The 18,007-nt window shown below is 40.9% G+C and overlaps 1 protein-coding gene across 2 annotated transcripts in view; it reads right to left on the reverse strand.

Annotated features, from left to right (window-relative positions):
* Positions 1-1,089: 1,089 nt before the first annotated feature.
* Positions 1,090-18,007, reverse strand: part of LOC311138197 (proteasome inhibitor PI31 subunit-like) — a 32,847-nt gene continuing 15,929 nt past the window's right edge. The window contains exons 4-7 of one of the 2 annotated variants that reach the window (XM_084172869.1): positions 16,830-17,009; positions 5,778-5,831; positions 4,826-4,987; positions 1,090-2,778 (exon numbers count right to left, since the gene is read on the reverse strand). In XM_084172869.1, coding sequence (XP_084028995.1) covers positions 2,727-2,778; positions 4,826-4,987; positions 5,778-5,831; positions 16,830-17,009 — 448 coding nt within the window. In that variant the 3' untranslated portion in view covers positions 1,090-2,726. The remainder of the gene's footprint in view (positions 2,779-4,825; positions 4,988-5,777; positions 5,832-16,829; positions 17,010-18,007) is intronic. The other variant, XM_084172870.1, reaches the window with a different exon arrangement.

The following is an 18,007-nucleotide window of genomic DNA, read 5'->3' on the forward strand; positions in this document are numbered from 1 at the left end:
AGACTGGTCTTATTTTGTGACTTCGAGGGACCAGGGAAAAGTAGCTTGACAACATTTGAAACCCCACCTCTTTAAGGAATACCTGGGATAGGATAAAGTAATCATTCTACCCCCCCTTACCCCACCCAAAAAAAAAAAAAAAAAAAAAACATATTGTAAAGTGGTTATCCCACTGGATATAAGGTGAATGCACCAATTTGTAAGTCGCTCTGGATAAGAGCGTCTGCTAAATGACGTAAATGTAAATGTAGCTAGGGGTTTGCTTTAGTGAAGACAGAACAGTAGTTTGATTAAATTATTGATGGACTGCCTCTTTCCATACCTAATTTAAACACTGGTCAGGACATACAGTATTAGCCTTTAAAAGTCAATATTTGAGCCAGGATTACAGATAAAACCTGGAATGTGCCTGGGATACTTGTGCATGGACACACACATGAATGTGTATGTAGTGAAGTAATGTTGTCAAATAGAAATCTCTAATTGAGACAGATTCACTATTTAAGTGGCTGGAGTGCTTGCATTGAAGGGCTTCCCTAGCACAATCCCCCTACCTTCACCTCTCTCTTTGTCTTGGAAGGATCAGTTTCTCTTTCTCTCTCTGTGTGTCTGCTGGTTGCAGGATGGTTTCATAAGTACCATGGCCCTGGTGTTGTTTAAATCCACAGAATGAATTGCTTTTCCCAGAGCATAAAACATACCGCAGGCAATCTGAGATGCATCCCTCCCCCCTCCCTGCCTTACATAGCCAGTCAATGACCCAGGGAGCTATCTAAACCATGGAGGACACATTCACCCCGGCTGGGGTTTCAGACTGCAACAACAGCACTGGCCTGGATGGAACGACGATGCGTTTCATCATTTGGCCCTAGTCTTAACACCACGCACATTACATTACATTGAGTTACTGGATATGCGAGGGTATTCTCCTTGCTGTTGGTGTCTGTGAAGAGGAGGAGCAAGACAGGAGAGTTTGGGGAATGTGACTCAGCCATGCGATTATTACTTCCATTGATACATCTGCTGCTGCGGCCCACTCCATCATTAAGGGAGAGAGCTCCCACGGTGAATTGACAAGTCCAACTAAGCTACTGTTTCAAGAGATTTATTAAGTATACTGTATTTGGTTGGTTGTTGGGGAGACTACAGTACAGCGGGGAGGTGATCCACAAGGGTCGAACCATCCTGTAGTTGGGAAACAGGTAACACATAGGCCTACTGTAACACGTATACGTTCTGCCATTCATGATGAGCAAAAGGGAAAAAAAGTATTATATGATGTGAGAAATCTACTTGTGAAATCAAACACATTTTTCTGAAACGTTAAATAATTTGCAAGATTTCTTCAGAAGACATAAAAAGTGGACAGCATGGCTTTGAAAATGTTGTTGATGGTTGGTTTGAAAGAATTGCACCATCTTCCTTGGCAATATAATTATACATTTAAGAGAGGGGTAAAGTGAGAGATATAACCGTGTGAGTGTAGACTGTGAAAGGAGAGCACTGAAGTTGCACTTGTTTCCACTGACAGTAGCGGTGGAGCACGAGAAACCGAGAAGAGACAGAGTGAGATGAAGGGAGGGAAGCATGCACTGCACACACTCAGAATGACAATGAGGGTCAACTCCAGTACAAAGGAGCACAGCACTGAGCACAGACAGAAGACAGAAGACAGGCTTTCAGATGACAGGCTATTATCAATAAGATTTCACTATGAAAACATAAGCACTGTGTATGATCTATCATTATAAGGCAATCTGAGGATACCTACTTTTCAGTACTCATCTTATTTCATCTTGCAGAAACCTAGAAGAAATCATAAAAATGTATTTGTGTATCCCCAATATTTTTTCAAGATACATTTATGGGACTCATGCCATCGATTGTCCATATATATTATATTATTCCGGGATAATCTCTTTTTATATCCACTCAGATTACACACTATGAAAGCTCTAGAAAAAGACAGGATGAAAATGACCTTTTGGCATCTTATTTCACGGTGGAGGAAGAAATGCATTTGTTTTATGTATAGTAGTTTTGTGCTCTTGTTAAGGTCAGCTGTAGAGGGCAGGGTTTTCTGGGCACACTGTTGCTTGTTCAAATGAAGGATTTGTTAGCTTCTAAAGGAGCCTGTTCATTCTACAGGGTTTTGCCTTTGAGTTTTCGCTTTCTCTTATAAAAAATAATACTACTTAAATAGTAATATCACAAACTGGACTGTAATAAATATTTAATTACAACATTTTGCAGGAGTTATAAACCAGTCAAATCTGAAAAATTTAAAACATCTAAAAAGCATTTTATGACCTTTTAATAAAAGCATATTATTTTAAGTTGGGTAGCAGGCATAATATTTATTTTATCAATCAATCATTCCTAATGCTGCAGGTCTATATACGAACGACTTTGACTGGAATACATTTTTGGGGAGGTGAGTGGCAAAAGCCAGCCTTTGCCTTTTGAAAGCAGCATTTGAAAATCAAAACAAACGTTAGCTGCTTGAACATTTCTGACGGATTTGGACTCTAGGAACTCCCAGATTTTGTACAATTAAATTAGAACACCTCCAGGTAAGTCCCCCAAAAAGGGAGTGCAATGTAGCTTTATTCCTCACACTGAACAAATTAGTCAGTCAGTTTTATTAAGTGTGTATTCCTCTTGCATTGCGCAGACAGGAAGTAATCCAGGAAGTGTGTGGATCGAAGCAGGAAGTGCCTTCTCTTCTACATGAACATGTCATCATAGCCTGGCGGCGGCATGTGATCTGGGTCTGGCCTGGAAACCAAAGAGCATAATACATAATTCAAACACACATAAATAGTACTCTTCCACAAAAGCCCAATTCAAGACACAAATCTGGTGGGCAATTTCTGTGAGGGCCCACCATACAAGCTATTTATTCACTTAGATGATGACATAGGCCTATCTTAGATTTGATTCAAGTAAGACTGGCTGAACTTAGCTTTAGTTACGTACAATTGACTGACATTTGAATCGCAAATACCCACAGTGCCTAGTGAAAGTCTACACACCCCCTTGCACAGTCTTCACATTTTGCTGCCTTAAAATTAAATCTAAAAAGGGATTTTTTCCCTACAGACCTACACAACCTGTTCCACATTTTCAAAGTGAAAGAAAGTTATAGAAAATTGTCCAAATAAAAAAATAAATCGCATACCTGTATATCTTCACACCCCAGAGTTAATGCTTGGTGGAAGCACCTTCGGAAGCCATTACAGCTACATGAGGTGTGCGACTATGATACGAAAAAGTAAAAAAAATATAGGTGCATTTTTTGGTGATTTAGAATGGACCATTATCATGCACCTGTCTTGAAACAGGTGCAGGGGAAAAAATACATATAATCTATGCACTTAAATAGCGAATGGAGGACGCTTTTCCCGTGGTTCATTTTCATGCCAGCCAGGTAGGCTACACTCCTGTTGTAAAGATAAGTAATGTGCTTAATATTAGGAAAGTTGAGAAATAAATATAGTAGGCCTAGCCTATAGAAAGCTGATGGGATACTCCTCTTTTTAATACTCCTCTTTTTTCTCACTCAATTGCATAGCCTATAGAAATGTTGCACAACATGAGCTCATGGGCTCTCATGAAGTGTTTGATTAGATAAAATGTGCATTGACGTCAGAGTGATTAAAGGGACAATAGAGTGCTGAGTACCAGGCAGTTAGCAAGTTTGGTAGGCTACTAATGACCATCAGCAGCATCAGAGCTTGGAGAAGCCTTCATGACTCGTGACCGCCGTTGTGGGGAAATACGGTCACTGCAACAGCCCTAGTGCCCTGCACCAACTGCTGTTTTTAGCTCTTGCTTTTTAGGTTATGGATGTGATTCAGATCTAGATTCTTAGCTGGCGACTCCAGAACAGTCCAGCGTTTATTCTTGAACCATTCCAGGGTGCTTTTGATGTATGTTTGTGGTTGTTGTCCTGCTGGAAAACCCACAACCTTCAACAGACACACAGTTTTTGGACACTGGGTTGAACAAAGCACTTCAAAACACCTTGATAATCTGCTGATTTCATGATGCCTTGCACACGTTCAAGACCCCCAGTACCAGAGCATTATCAAACCACCCCCATGGTTGATTGTAGGAAGGGTGTTATTTGGTCATTGGTAAACATAGGAAGACCCCAATGCTGAAGGTGACACAAGAAAGCCAGATAAAAACTCTCAAAAACCCACCTAAGCAAGCCTACATCCTGGTGGAAATATTCTGTGGGCCAACGGAACAAAATTACAGCTATTTGGCAATACAGATCGATGACCAAATTAACAAAGTTTTTTTTCAATTGCAACTTATTTGAGAAGAAATAGGGAATTATTTAACAAAGGTGCAAGGGTGCCAATATACTTGGCTGCAACTGTATGTTGCCCCAAGAGGTGTGTAGACTTTCATTAGCGACTGTAAATCTGTGTGTGTTTACAATAGCCTCCTTCTCTTACCCAACTACGGACGAAAATCTGCTCTTTTGCTATGCCAGACACATTACCATGGATTGAAACACTGAAATGTTAATTATTGTGCACTTATCCATGTCAAATAAATTCCATAATATAAAGAGGTAACGCTTTATAATAACGTCCAGTAATAAATCATTTATAAGGCATTTAAAAATATATAAGGCATTTATTCATCATTAGTCCTACATTTGAAAATGTGAGCTAGTACACTATAAATATATATAATATTTACAAAATATTAAAGGAAATTTAATTTAGGAATAATGATTCACAAACGGTGAGCAAACTACTCATTAATACCTCAAATAAAATAATCTCAATAGAAACATAACTCCTACCCTGGTCTGTGTCTTCCAACAGGCCCAAAGGGGTCAAAGCGGGCTCCAGGTGGCACAGCTCCCGGGGGCAGGACGCCAGGGAGCCCACCAGAGGGGTCGAACCCTGAGCGGGGGTAACCAGCTCTCAAAGGGTCCACGATCATTCCTCCTCCTCCACGACCACTGGAGGACACACACAGAAACAGAGCTGGCATTGGTCTTTGGAATTTTTGTATTATTTTACTCCATTTTCTCACCAATTTCTTGATATCCATTTGACATTGTCTCATCGCTGCAATGGGCTCGGGAGAGGCGAAGGTCGAGACATGCATCCTCTGAAACATGATCCACCAAGCCGCACTGCTTCTAACACACTGCTCGCTTAACCAGGAAGTCAGCCGTACCAATGTGTCGGAGGAAACGCCATCCAACTGACGACCCAAGTTAGCTTGCAGGTACCCGACCCGACATAAGGAGTCGCTAGAGCGCGATGAGCCAAGGAAAGCCCCGCTGGCCAAACCCTCCCCTAACCCGGACTGTGCTGAGCCAATTGTGCAACGCCGGTCAAGCCCCAGGCTGTAGTGGTGCCTCAGCACTGTGATGCAATGCCTTAGATAATAACATTGAATCTGTCAACAATAAATTGTGACTAGTCCTTTAAATGAACACCATGTATTTAGGACAGTCACAGTGGTTGGCTTAATGTCTTTAGTGGCTAGTGCTTCAAATTATATTGGCTTTAAATTCAAATAAAATAATACTATCTTGTGGTTTGCAGTCAAGAAGAGCTCATTCAATTTCTATTGCTTTTTGTAATATATATATATATATATTTTTTTTAACTTACAGTACACAAACATTTAGGCACAAAAGCCCTGTTCAACGAACAGCCATTGTGATGAATGTTGACTGGTCCAAGGTCTGCCACATTGTCTGTTGTTCTATCCTTGCTGAATGCAGTAGGGAAACTCACCCAAAGGGATCCAGATCGGCTCCTCCTGCAGCGAATGGAGCCATGGGGTCTGGCCTGATAAACACACAATACACATGCACACAATCAGACAGGCTGGGGGCAAATTAGAGACCGCACATAGTTTAGTTTTGCAAGGTATTGTCAGATGTCAACTAAGTCTCACAGTTGATCCAATGGTTGATTGGTTGTTGTTGTTGGATGTACAATCAATTCACGTCTTTTGACAACTCAATATTTACATTTACATTTTAGTCATTTAGCAGACGCTCTTATCCAGAGCGACTTACAGTTAGTGAGTGCATACATTTTCATACTGGCCCCCCCGTGGGAAACGAACCCACAACCCTGGCGTTGCAAGCGCCATGCTCTACCAACTGAGCTACAGGGGACCAATCAAATGTACATTCAACGTTGTGTGACGTTGTTCGCCCGCAGGGGTCTTTATTGTTTTTTTTTTTGTGTGAAAAGTATGCAGGTGAGTGAATACAGTATCAACACTGTATATATAAACTCATCATAAAATTATTTCAGAAGACTACAGCTCTGAACTGAAATACACAGAGTATACCAAATATTAAGAACACATGCTCTTTCCATGACAGCTTTTTCACGCTCAACAGTTTCCCGTGTGTATCAAGAATGGGTGGGGGTGCAACTCAGGTGTTCCTAATGTTTGGCATACTCAGTGTACGTATTCATGCTGTACTATTACCCTAATATTACCCTATGCATAGAATTAGGTATTAGAATAGCTTCTAGTAATTTATACTGAACAAAAATATAAACACAACATGTTTCATGAGCTGAAATAAAAGATCCCAGAAATCTTCCATACCCACAAAAAGCTTATTTCTCTCAAATTTTGAGCACAAATTTGTTTACATCCCTGTTAGTGAGCATTTTTCCTTTGCCAAGATAATCAATCCACCTGACAGGTATGGCATATCAAGAAGCTGATTAAACAGCATGATCATTACACAGGTGCACCTTGTGCAGGGGACACTAAAAGGCCAATCTAAAATGTGCAGTTTTGTCACACAACACAATGCCACAGATGTCTCAAGTTTTGAGGGGGCGTGCAATTGTCATGCTGACTGCAGGAATGTCCACCAGAGCTGTTGCCAGAGAATTGAATGTTAATTTCTCTACATAAGTCGCCTCCAACGTAGTTTTAGAGAACAACCGCAGACCACGTGTAACCACACCACCCCAGGATCTCCACATCCGGCTTCTTCACCTGCAGGATCGTCTGAGGCGGGGGTGCTGAGGAGTATTTCTGTCTAATAAAGCCCTTTTGTGGGGAAAAACTAATTGGCTGGGCCTGGCTCCCCAGTGGGTGGGCCTATGCCCTCCCAGGCCTATCCATGGCTGCGACCCTGCCCAGTCATGTGAAATCCACAGATTAGGGCCTAAAGAATTAATTTATATTGACTGATTTCCTTATATGAGCTGTAACTCAGTAAATTTTTTGAAATTGTTGCATGTTGCGTTTATTTTTGTTTAGTGTAATATGATCTCTATGACCCTATGCCTGTATATTGTGGTAAGGCCCACAGCAGGACAGTGACTATCCTTTTTGGTGAGGCAGTTCAGTCACTCAGCATGTCAGAGCATTTTGTGAAAAACGTGGCCCCTTTTGCCCTTTCCTAACCATTGTATTCTTCACACAGACAGAATGTAAATCTGCTGTATCATTCTGCTCCCTCTCCCTCGTGGACAAGGGCATGACAACACCAAGGTCGATAAATCGCTGACATCACAAAACAAATCCGATAGGGTCACAGGAAGCAAAGCGAGGAGAGAGAGAGAGAAAAGGAGAAAAGAAGGAGGTGGATGCCAAGTGACAGGCTCCATCTTTGGACCGGTGCCATTTCCTAAGGATGACTCTTCTTCTTTCTCTCTTGCACCGCGCACTATGCCCTGCCCCCATGTCTGCAGTGCGGGATACTGAGAATACTCCAAATACCCAGTCTATGCTTGGTCTCTGGCTCCAATTCACTTTCACTCTCTCTCCGGTGTGAAGCCGAGGCAAAAACCCCATGCTGTAAATGTTGGCTAAGATGGATATGAGCTGAGATGATGCCCTTCAATACAATATATATATTTTTTTTATTTAACCTTTATTTTGACAGGGCGTCATGCTGAGACCCAAGGTCTCTTTTACAGATGAGCCTTGAATCAAACATACACATCAATATACACTATACACATCAATATACACAATATATATATATATACACACATGAATAATAATAATAATAATAATAATAATAATAATATTATTATATACACATGAATACACAAAAAGCAAAACACAATCATATCAAACAAACACATTCTTCAGTAAAAAATTCCTCAATAAGCCATCTGAATTGCCCTAGAGGCATCAAGCCTTCCCATTTTAGATTGCTTTGAAGATTATTCCACAAGGTGCCATAAAACTAAAATCTGATTTACCTAATTCAGTGGAGATCGAAGGGATCTCCAGAGTTAGCCATCCCTGAGACCGGGTCTGTTAACTCGTGCGTCTGTAGTGTTAACAATGAAGCAAGGTAGAGCAGAAGTTTATGCAAGAGGGCTTTATAAACAAAAAGAGTGCAATGTATTGATCTAGGAGACTTCAAAGAGGGCCAGCCTACTTTCTGATACAGAAAGCAATTATGTGTACTGAACCTGTCACCCGTAATAAAGCGTAGTGTTATATGATAAACTGCGTCCAAAGGCTTCAATACAGTGGCAGCTGCATTCATATAAACAATATCACTATAATTTATAACCAGTATGAATGTCTAGTGAATTATTTTCTTTCTGCTATTTAATGAAAGGCATGCCGTATTCTTATAAAGGAAGCCCATTTCAATTCTTAACTAATTCATCAACATGCTTTCTGAAAGACAGCTTCTCTGCAATCCAGATACCCAGACATTTATAATTGGGGACACAACCAATGTGGGCACCATCCAATGTACAAATGCATAAATCATCAGATATATTTGAAAGCTTTTTTAACATATACTTAGTTTTACCTGCATTAAGTACCAATTTTAGTTCAACAAGGGCTTTCTGCAAAGCAAAACAAATTCAGATTGTAGCGCCGAGAGAGCCTTGTCAACAGAAGGGGCAACACAATACAAAACAGTATCATCTGCATACAAGTGGAGGTTACAATTTCCTACGAACAAACCAATGTTGTTTATATAGACAGTAAAAACTACAGGGCCCAAAATCAACCCCTGTGGGACAACCTTAGTAATATCAAGGAAGTCTGACTTAACACCATCAGAAGAAACACTGTCTCCTGTCTGTCAGGTAGTTTTCCAACCAGATGAAGGCTGCCTGACCCAGGCCAATTTCAGACAGTCTACGAATTAATATTGAATGGTCAACAGTGTTGAAAGCCTTCAACAGGTCTAAAAAAAAGGGCAGCACAATGCCACCTTTTGTCCATGCAATTTAAAATGTATTTTATCACCAAAGCAGCAGATATAGTGCTATGACCTGGCCTGAAACCAGACTGATGGACACTTAGAATACATTTTGAAGCAAAAAAAAATCTAAGCTGAGTATTGCTTCAAGATTCAAAAAAGTTTGCTAGGCTAGACAGTTTAGCGATAGGGTGATAATTATTCATGTCAGAGTGGTCACCACCTTTGTAGAGAGGAAGAACATGGGCAGCCTTCCAGACCCTAGGGATAGCACCCGAGATAATTGTCAGGTAAAATATAGTCTCACCAGTCTCAACATCAACAGTGAAGAGGCGAATCCGGGATGCTGACCTAGGCAGAGTTGCAAAGAAAAAGTCCAGTGTCTGTGTTGTTTTGCTGCCCATCTTAATCTTTTATTTTTATTGGCCAGTCTGAGATATGGCTTTTTCTTTGCAACTCTGCCTAGGTCAGCATCCCGGAGTCGCCTCTTCACTGTTGACGTTGAGACTGGTGTTTTGCGGGTACTATTTAATGAAGCTGCCAGTTGAGGACCTGTGAGGCGTCCGTTTCTCAAACTAGACACTAATGTATTTGTCCTCTTGCTCAGTTGTGCACCGGGGCCTCCCACTCTTTCTATTCTGGTTAGAGACAGTTTGCGCTGTTCTGTGAAGGGAGTAGTACACAGCGTTGTACGAGATCTTCAGTTTCTTGGCAATTTCTTGCATGGAATAGCCTTCATTTCTCAGAACAAGAATAAACTGACGAGTTTCAGAAGAAAGTTATTTGGTTCTGGCCATTTTGATCCTGTAATCGAACCCACAATTGCTGATGCTCCAGATACTCAACTAGCCTCAAGAAGGCCAGTTTTATTGCTTCTTTAATCAGCACAACAGTTTTCAGCTGTGCTAACATAATTGCAAAAGGGTTTTCTAATGATCAATTAGCCTTTTAAAATGTTAAACTTGGATTAGCAAACACAATGTGCCATTGGAACACAGGACTGATGGTTGCTGATAATGGGCCTCTGTACGCCTATGTAGATACAGTGGGGGAAAAAAGTATTTAGTCAGCCACCAATTGTGCAAGTTCTCCCACTTAAAAAGATGAGAGAGGCCTGTAATTTTCATCATAGGTACACGTCAACTATGACAGACAAGTTGAGAAAAAAAATTCCAGAAAATCCCATTGTAGGATTTTTTATGAATTTATTTGCAAATTATGGTGGAAAATAAGTATTTGGTCACCTCCAAACAAGCAAGATTTCTGGCTCTCACAGACCTGTAACTTTCTTCTTTAAGAGGCTCCTCTGTCCTCCACTCGTTACCTGTATTAATGGCACCTGTTTGAACTTGTTATCAGTATAAAAGACACCTGTCCACAACCTCAAACAGTCACACTCCAAACTCCACAATGGCCAAGACCAAAGAGCTGTCAAAGGACACCAAAAACAAAATTGTAGACCTGCACCAGGCTGGGAAGACTGAATCTGCAATAGGTAAGCAGCTTGGTTTGAAGAAATCAACTGTGGGAGCAATTATTAGGAAATGGAAGACATACAAGACCACTGATAATCTCCCTCGATCTGGGGCTCCACGCAAGATCTCACCCAGTGGGGTCAAAATGATCACAAGAACGGTGAGCAAAAATCCCAGAACCACACGGGGGGACCTAGTGAATGACCTGCAGAGAGCTGGGACCAAAGTAACAAAGCCTACCATCAGTAACACACTACGCCGCCAGGGACTCAAATCCTGCAGTGCCAGACGTGTCCCCCTGCTTAAGCCAGTACATGTCCAGGCCCGTCTGAAGTGCATTTGGATGATCCAGAAGAGGATTGGGAGAATGTCATATGGTCAGATGAAACCAAAATATAACTTTTTGGTAAAAACTCAACTCGTCATGTTTGGAGGACAAAGAATGCTGAGTTGCATCCAAAGAACACCATACCTACTGTGAAGCATGGGGTTGGAAACATCATGCTTTGGGGCTGTTTTTCTGCAAAGGGACCAGGACGACTGATCCGTGTAAAGGAAAGAATGAATGGGGCCATGTATCGTGAGATTTTGAGTGAAACCCTCCTTCCATCAGCAAGGGCATTGAAGATGAAACGTGGCTGGGTCTTTCAGCATGACAATGATCCCAAACACACCGCCCGGGCAACGAAGGAGTGGCTTCGTAAGAAGCATTTCAAGGTCCTGGAGTGGCCTAGCCAGTCTCCAGATCTCAACCCCATAGAAAATCTTTGGAGGGAGTTGAAAGTCTGTGTTGCCCAGCGACAGCCCCAAAACATCACTGCTCTAGAGGAGATCTGCATGGAGGAATGGGCCAAAATACCAGCAACAGTGTGTGAAAACCTTGTGAAGACTTACAGAAAACGTTTGACCTGTGTCATTGCCAACAAAGGGTATATAATAAAGTATTGAGAAACTTTTGTTATTGACCAAATACTTATTTTCCACCATCATATGCCAATAAATTCATTAAAAATCCTACAATGTGATTTTCTGGATTTTTTTTTCTCATTTTGTCTGTCATAGTTGACGTGTACCTATAATGAAAATTACAGGCCTCTCTCATCTTTTTAAGTGGGAGAACTTGCACAATTGGTGGCTGACTAAATACTTTTTTCCCCCACTGTATACCATTACAAATCAGCAGTTTCCAGCTACAATAGCCATTTACAACATTAACAATGTCTACACTGTATTTCTGATAAAATTGCTTTTCTTTCGAAAACAAGGACATTTCTAAGTGACCCCAAACTTTTGAACGGTAGTGTATGTATGTATGTATGTATGTTTGTATATACAGTACCAGTCAAAAGTTTGGACACACCTATTCATTCAAGGGTTTTTCTTTATTTTTACTATTTTCTACATTGTAGAATAATAGTGAAGACATCAAAACTATGAAATAACACATGTGGAATCATGTAGTAACCAAAAAAGTGTTAAACAAATCAAAATATATTTTATATTTGAGATTCTTCAAAGTAGCCACCCTTTGCCTTGATGACAGCTTTGCACACTCTTGGTATTTTTTAAATATATTTAATAATTTATTTAACTAGGTAAATCAGTTAAGAACAAACTCTTATTTACAATGACGGCCTACACCGGCCAAACCCGGACGATGCTGGGCCAATTGTGCGCCGCCCTATGGGACTCCCAATCACGGACGGTTGTGATACAGCCTGGAAACGAACCAGGGGGTATGTAGTGACGACTCAAGCACTGAAATGCAGTGCCTTAGACCGCTGCACCATTATTATGGATTTATTTTCCCTGGTTGACACAGACATGCTCAGGAAAGTGATATCACAACTTAAGTCTTCTACCTGCCTTCTCGATCCTATCCCCACCACCTTCTTCAAAACAGTTTTTAATTGTATATCTGAAGAAGTGCAAGCTATTGTTAATCACTCCCTGTTCACAGGCACTTTCCCCACTGCACTAAAAACTGCTATGGTGAAACCCCTTCTGAAGAAAAGTAATCTAGATTCTTCAGCTCTTAGCAATTTTCGGCCAATCTCCAACCTTCCATTCTTAAGCAAAATTCTGGAGAAATTGGTTTTCAAACAGCTAAATGATTTTTGCCAACTGTATTTTTGAAAAAATCCAATATGGTTTTCGGGTCCACCACAGCACAGGTTCAAGTGGTAAATTATCTTAGTGCCAACACAGATGCCAAACAGCTCTCTGTCCTTGTACTCTTGGATTTAAGTGCTGCATTCGACACTGTTGACCATGATGTCCTTCTGGACAGATTGGAGAGGTGGGTTGGCCTCTACTTCCCAGTCCTAAATTGGTAGGACCTATTTAACCAGTTGAGAGTTTTTTGTCACCCTTGGTGAACATAACTCTGAGAAAATACAAATCACATGTGGCGTTCCACAAGGTTCGATTTTGGGTCCGGTACTGTTCAGTTTATATACAGTGCTTTCGGAAAGTATTCAGACCCCTTGACTTATTCCACATTATGTTACGTTACAGCCTTATTCTAAAATTGATTAAATAAATAAAAATTCTCAGCAATCTACACACAATACCCCATAATGACAAAGTGAAAACAGGTTTTTAGAAAATGTTGCACATTTATTTAAACAACAACAATACAAATACCTTATTTAAATAAGTATTCCGACCCTTTGTTATGAGACTCAATTCAGCTCAGGTGCATCCTGTTTCCATTGATCATCCTTGAGATGTTTCTACAACTTGATTGGAGTCCACCTGTAGTAAATTAAATTGATTGGACATGATTTGGAAAGGCACACACCTGTCTATATAAGGTCCCACAGGTGACAGTGCATGTCAGAACAAAAACCAAGCCATGAGGTCGAAGGAATTATCTGTAGAGCTCCGAGACAGGATTGTGTCGCGGCACAGATCTGGGGAAGGGTACCAAAAAATGTCTGCAGCATTTTAAGGTCCCCAAGAACACAGTGGCCTCCATCATTCTTAAATGGAAGAAGTTTGGAACCACCAAGACTCTTCCTAGAGACGGAAGCCACTCCTCAGTAAAAGGCACATGACAGCCCACTTGGAGTTTGCCAAAAGGCACCTAAAGACTCTCAGACCATGAGAAACAAGATTCTCTGGTCTGATGAAACCAAGATGTAACTCTTTGGCCTGAATGCCAAGCGTCATGTCTGGAGGAAACCTGGCACCATCCCTATGGTGAAGCATGGTGGTGGCAGCATCATGCTGTGGGGATGTTTTTCAGCAGCAGGGACTGGGAGACTAGTCAGGATCGAGGCAAAGATGAACGGAGCAAAGTACAGAGAGAGATCCTTGATGAAAACCTGCTCCAGAGCACTCAGGACCTCAGACTGGGTCGATGGGTCACCTTCCAACAGGACAACGACCCTAAGCACACAGGCAAGAGAGCGCAAGAGTGGCTTCGGGACTCTCTGAATGTCCTTGAGTGGCCCAGCCAGGGCCCGGACTTCAACCCGATCGAACATCTCTGGAGAGACCTGAAAATAGCTGTGCAGCAACGCTCCCCATCCAACCTGACAGAGCTTGAGAGGATCTGCAGAGAAGAATGGGAGAAACTCCCCAAATACAGGTGTGCCAAACTTGTAGCGTCATACCCAAGAAGACTCGATGATGTAATCGCTGCCAAAGGTGCTTCAACAAAGTACTGAGTAAAGAGTCTGAATACTTAGGTAAATGTAAAATGTCAATAAATCTGTTTTTGCTTTGTCATTATGGAGTATTTTGTATAGATTGAAAATGTAATCAATTTTAGAATAAGGCTGTAACGTAACAAAATGTGGTAAAAGTCAAGGGGTCTCAATACTTTCTGAAGGCACTGTAGTCTAATCATTGCTTATGTTGAAGAGATAGACAGTAATTGTGTCACCTTACATTGTAATAGACCGTAATTGTGTCATCTTACATTGCAGAATAGACAGAATAAAAATGTATTTAGAATCAGGTCTACTCGCTTTTTTTCCCAAATCATAATCTCTGATGTGTAGGCTAGTCATGGTTTTTTTGCATGACAACATTTCATGCTTTTAACAACTCTATAGCTTTGCGTGAAATACATGGCCCAAGGAATCACCTGGCATATGCCTATTTGGTTGTATGAAGTCTGGTCTATTGTGTATTCGTAACCCCCACCTCCCCCTGTCGATAGTGGCCATGAGTATCCTAACAATATAATTAGTTTTAGCACAATGCATTTTTTATTACAGATTGTAAATGTCGCAAGTTTTTTCTCAGACGTTTGTAGATTGCTGTTTACTTCGTATAACTAATCTGTAACGCTAGGCTACTGTCTTCACTTCAAAAATAAGTTGCATCTGTGATTGTGAACAAGGGCCTTACGTGCAGTTTTTACAAAAAGGGATTCCCCCACGAGAGCCTATTTCCGCTGTTGTTGCGGTCGGTCACATAAAATAATGATATAAAATAATCGCAATCATTTTAGGTGGAAAAGCACACATTTCCTTACTCAAAGCCGATAGTACTTTTGATAAAAATGGCTAATTTCGGCCGTACGCTTTCAATAAAACAAAGAATTTGTCCACAATGTGTATTTTTCAATCGCTCTGACTGACAACGGAGCAGAGCTAGCATTGCACAAAGCAGTGCACACATTTTGCAGCTTTCCAGTTTAGACTGCAGGGAGAGCGAGGGGGCGAAGGTAAACTCCACCCAACTAGTTTCAATGTACAATATGGAATCACTTAAGACATTTGGATTTTAGGTAAACTTCCCCTTTAATGTCAACACCGCGGCACTGGGCTATCCATTTTAGTTTCACGACTTTCCATATGCCCGATTTCGATGTGAAGACGCTAGGGTTGCAACATTCTGGTAGCTTTTCCAATATTGCCAGGTTTTACAGAAATCCCAGTTGGAAGATTCCCAGAATCCGGAGGTAATGAGCAGGAAATCATAAATCATCCAACCAGGATTTCTGGAAAACCTGAGAATTGGGGGAAAGTTACAATAATTGTACAACCCTAGAAGATGTAAATCTCTAACTTCAGAATCACACCTTCTTTTTGAATGAAAAATAAGATGAAAATGGTCACAGGCCACACAATTACAACATGTTCTATATTTCACTGTACGGCTCAGTGGTTCCTAAAGCCTCCCCTATCTTCAGATCAATCAGAGAAAATGCATTGTTATATCAGAATCGGGGAATAACAATCTTATTAAACATGAATTGTCTGCTTCCCCATTGAAGCATGCTACAAGTGGTACATTTCTCAATTCTAACAAAACAAGGAAACTATACCATTCAACCAAAATAACCAGTATTATAATATCGCCACCCGCCATATACAAAATGGTCCTGCAACACACACCATGGTCAGGTAACATTTACATTTACGTCATTTAGCAGACGCTCTCATCCAGAGCGACTTACAGGAGCAATTAGGGTTAAGTGCCTTGCTTAAGGGCACATCGACAGATTTTTCACCTAGTCGGCTCGGGGATTAGAACCAGCGACCTTTCGGTTACTGGCACAACGCTCTTACCCACTAAGCTACCAAGTGTATGTACAATGGGCATACGTTAGGCTAGATGTGAAAAAGAACCGTTTATGGATGTAGTAGTCATGGATACATCAACAGTAGTGCAACTATTTGTGCTATGCTGTGACGTGCTCCCTCTCACTTTGCTACTAAGTCCTTGTCCACTCACATCTTAAAGGGAGGTACGACCCAAAAGGGTCATGTCAAGAGCAGGAACATTCTCCCCATGGTTCGCCCTGGCAACAGACCAATAACCATTGTTTTCTACCAAGGTATTTATGCAGACCAACACAATTCTTCCTAAATAACGAACAAAAGTTGCCGTTTTCAAGCTGTCGTTTATATTCAGTCCATCAAGTTGTAGTAAATCAAAACAGATAATGCATTCTCTGTCTAGTTGACAGACTACTGCATTAAGTTCTAACCTACACTATCATGTTACAAAATGGTATTTATGAATGTTACTAGGCTAATACGTGAGTGCCTATGGCTGATATAGTACGGCAGGGGTATTTAATTAATGTTTTCCTTTACTAAGACAACCTCGGTGAACCACATTAAATCAAGCGCAAATTGGGCCGTGGGCCGCCAGTTGAAGAACCCTGTAGTAAGGTATGTTGTACAAACCAGTTAGGCTGCCTGCTGGTCTGTGGATGCCTTGTGGGAATATGGAGAGGGTCACTGTCTGACTGGGAGTCATCCGTTGTCTCTCTCTTACTCTTCTTGTCTTTCTTTCTTGGTGCGGGCGCTGAGGGAAGGAGTTGGCTCTTCACCTTCTGAGCCAAATCTTCTGTATTCTTAAATACACTGACAGAGGGGAAGAACATGTCAATACAAACAAGTTTGACTTATAGGGATTATATTGGGGTCATTCTGCACAGAACTGGAACAAAGAAAGACCATTACTTTTTGGATCTTTCTGAAATGGAATACATGAAAAGGTATTTTGGATGTTTGGTACATATTTGCCATTTGTATCTAAAAGGATTGTTGAGAAATAATTACTTAAAGTTGGGCCTCATAAGACTCTCTAGGCTCATTTTGTCTGTAGGTGCAACAAAGCATGAACTGGTGTAATATGAAGCCTTACCGCATGCTCTGTATTATGAGTAGTATTCAATAAGTCAAAGGTCTTTTTTGCCTTACAGAATGACCCATCACACACAGACACACACCAGATTCAAAGAATGTGGCATTTGTGGTCCAGTGGATTTCCTTATACAAACAACACTTATAAATCTGTTTGTTGGTAACAACTATCACTCCAGTAAGTAGTGATACAATTAAGCAAGACTTCCCATGTTTTTAAAAACTTTTTTACAATGGTGCCCTGAGGATAAGAATACAACAAATTCAAAATGATCAATAAAAATGTAATAAACTACAAATGACAGAATTAACACAACAGCTTCAAACACCACAAATACAATTATTTACATTCAATCTAAACAGTTGAAATTCTCATAAAATTCATTCAACATTAAAGTCCTAAACTGCCCTCGAGGCACCAAAGAGTCAAGATGTACAGAGTTTTATAGGCTATTCCAAAAATGGGGGGCACTACAACTGAAGGTGGATTTACCTAGATCAGTGCGGACTAGTGGAACCGAGAGTTAACCATCCCTGTGAACGGGTTTGGTGTCTCATATTTTTTTATTTAAAAAGTGAAGCGAGTTAGGTCGGAAGCTTGTGTAGTAGAACTTTGTAAACAAAAAGGGAGTAATGAAGTGATCTACGGAACTTTAATGAGGACCAGCCAAACTTGTGATACAGGATGCAGTGATGCGTATTAAAACGGTCACCTG

The sequence above is a fragment of the Coregonus lavaretus genome, assembly GCF_964263955.1.
Source record: "Coregonus lavaretus genome assembly, chromosome: 12".
Taxonomy (NCBI): domain Eukaryota; kingdom Metazoa; phylum Chordata; class Actinopteri; order Salmoniformes; family Salmonidae; genus Coregonus; species Coregonus lavaretus.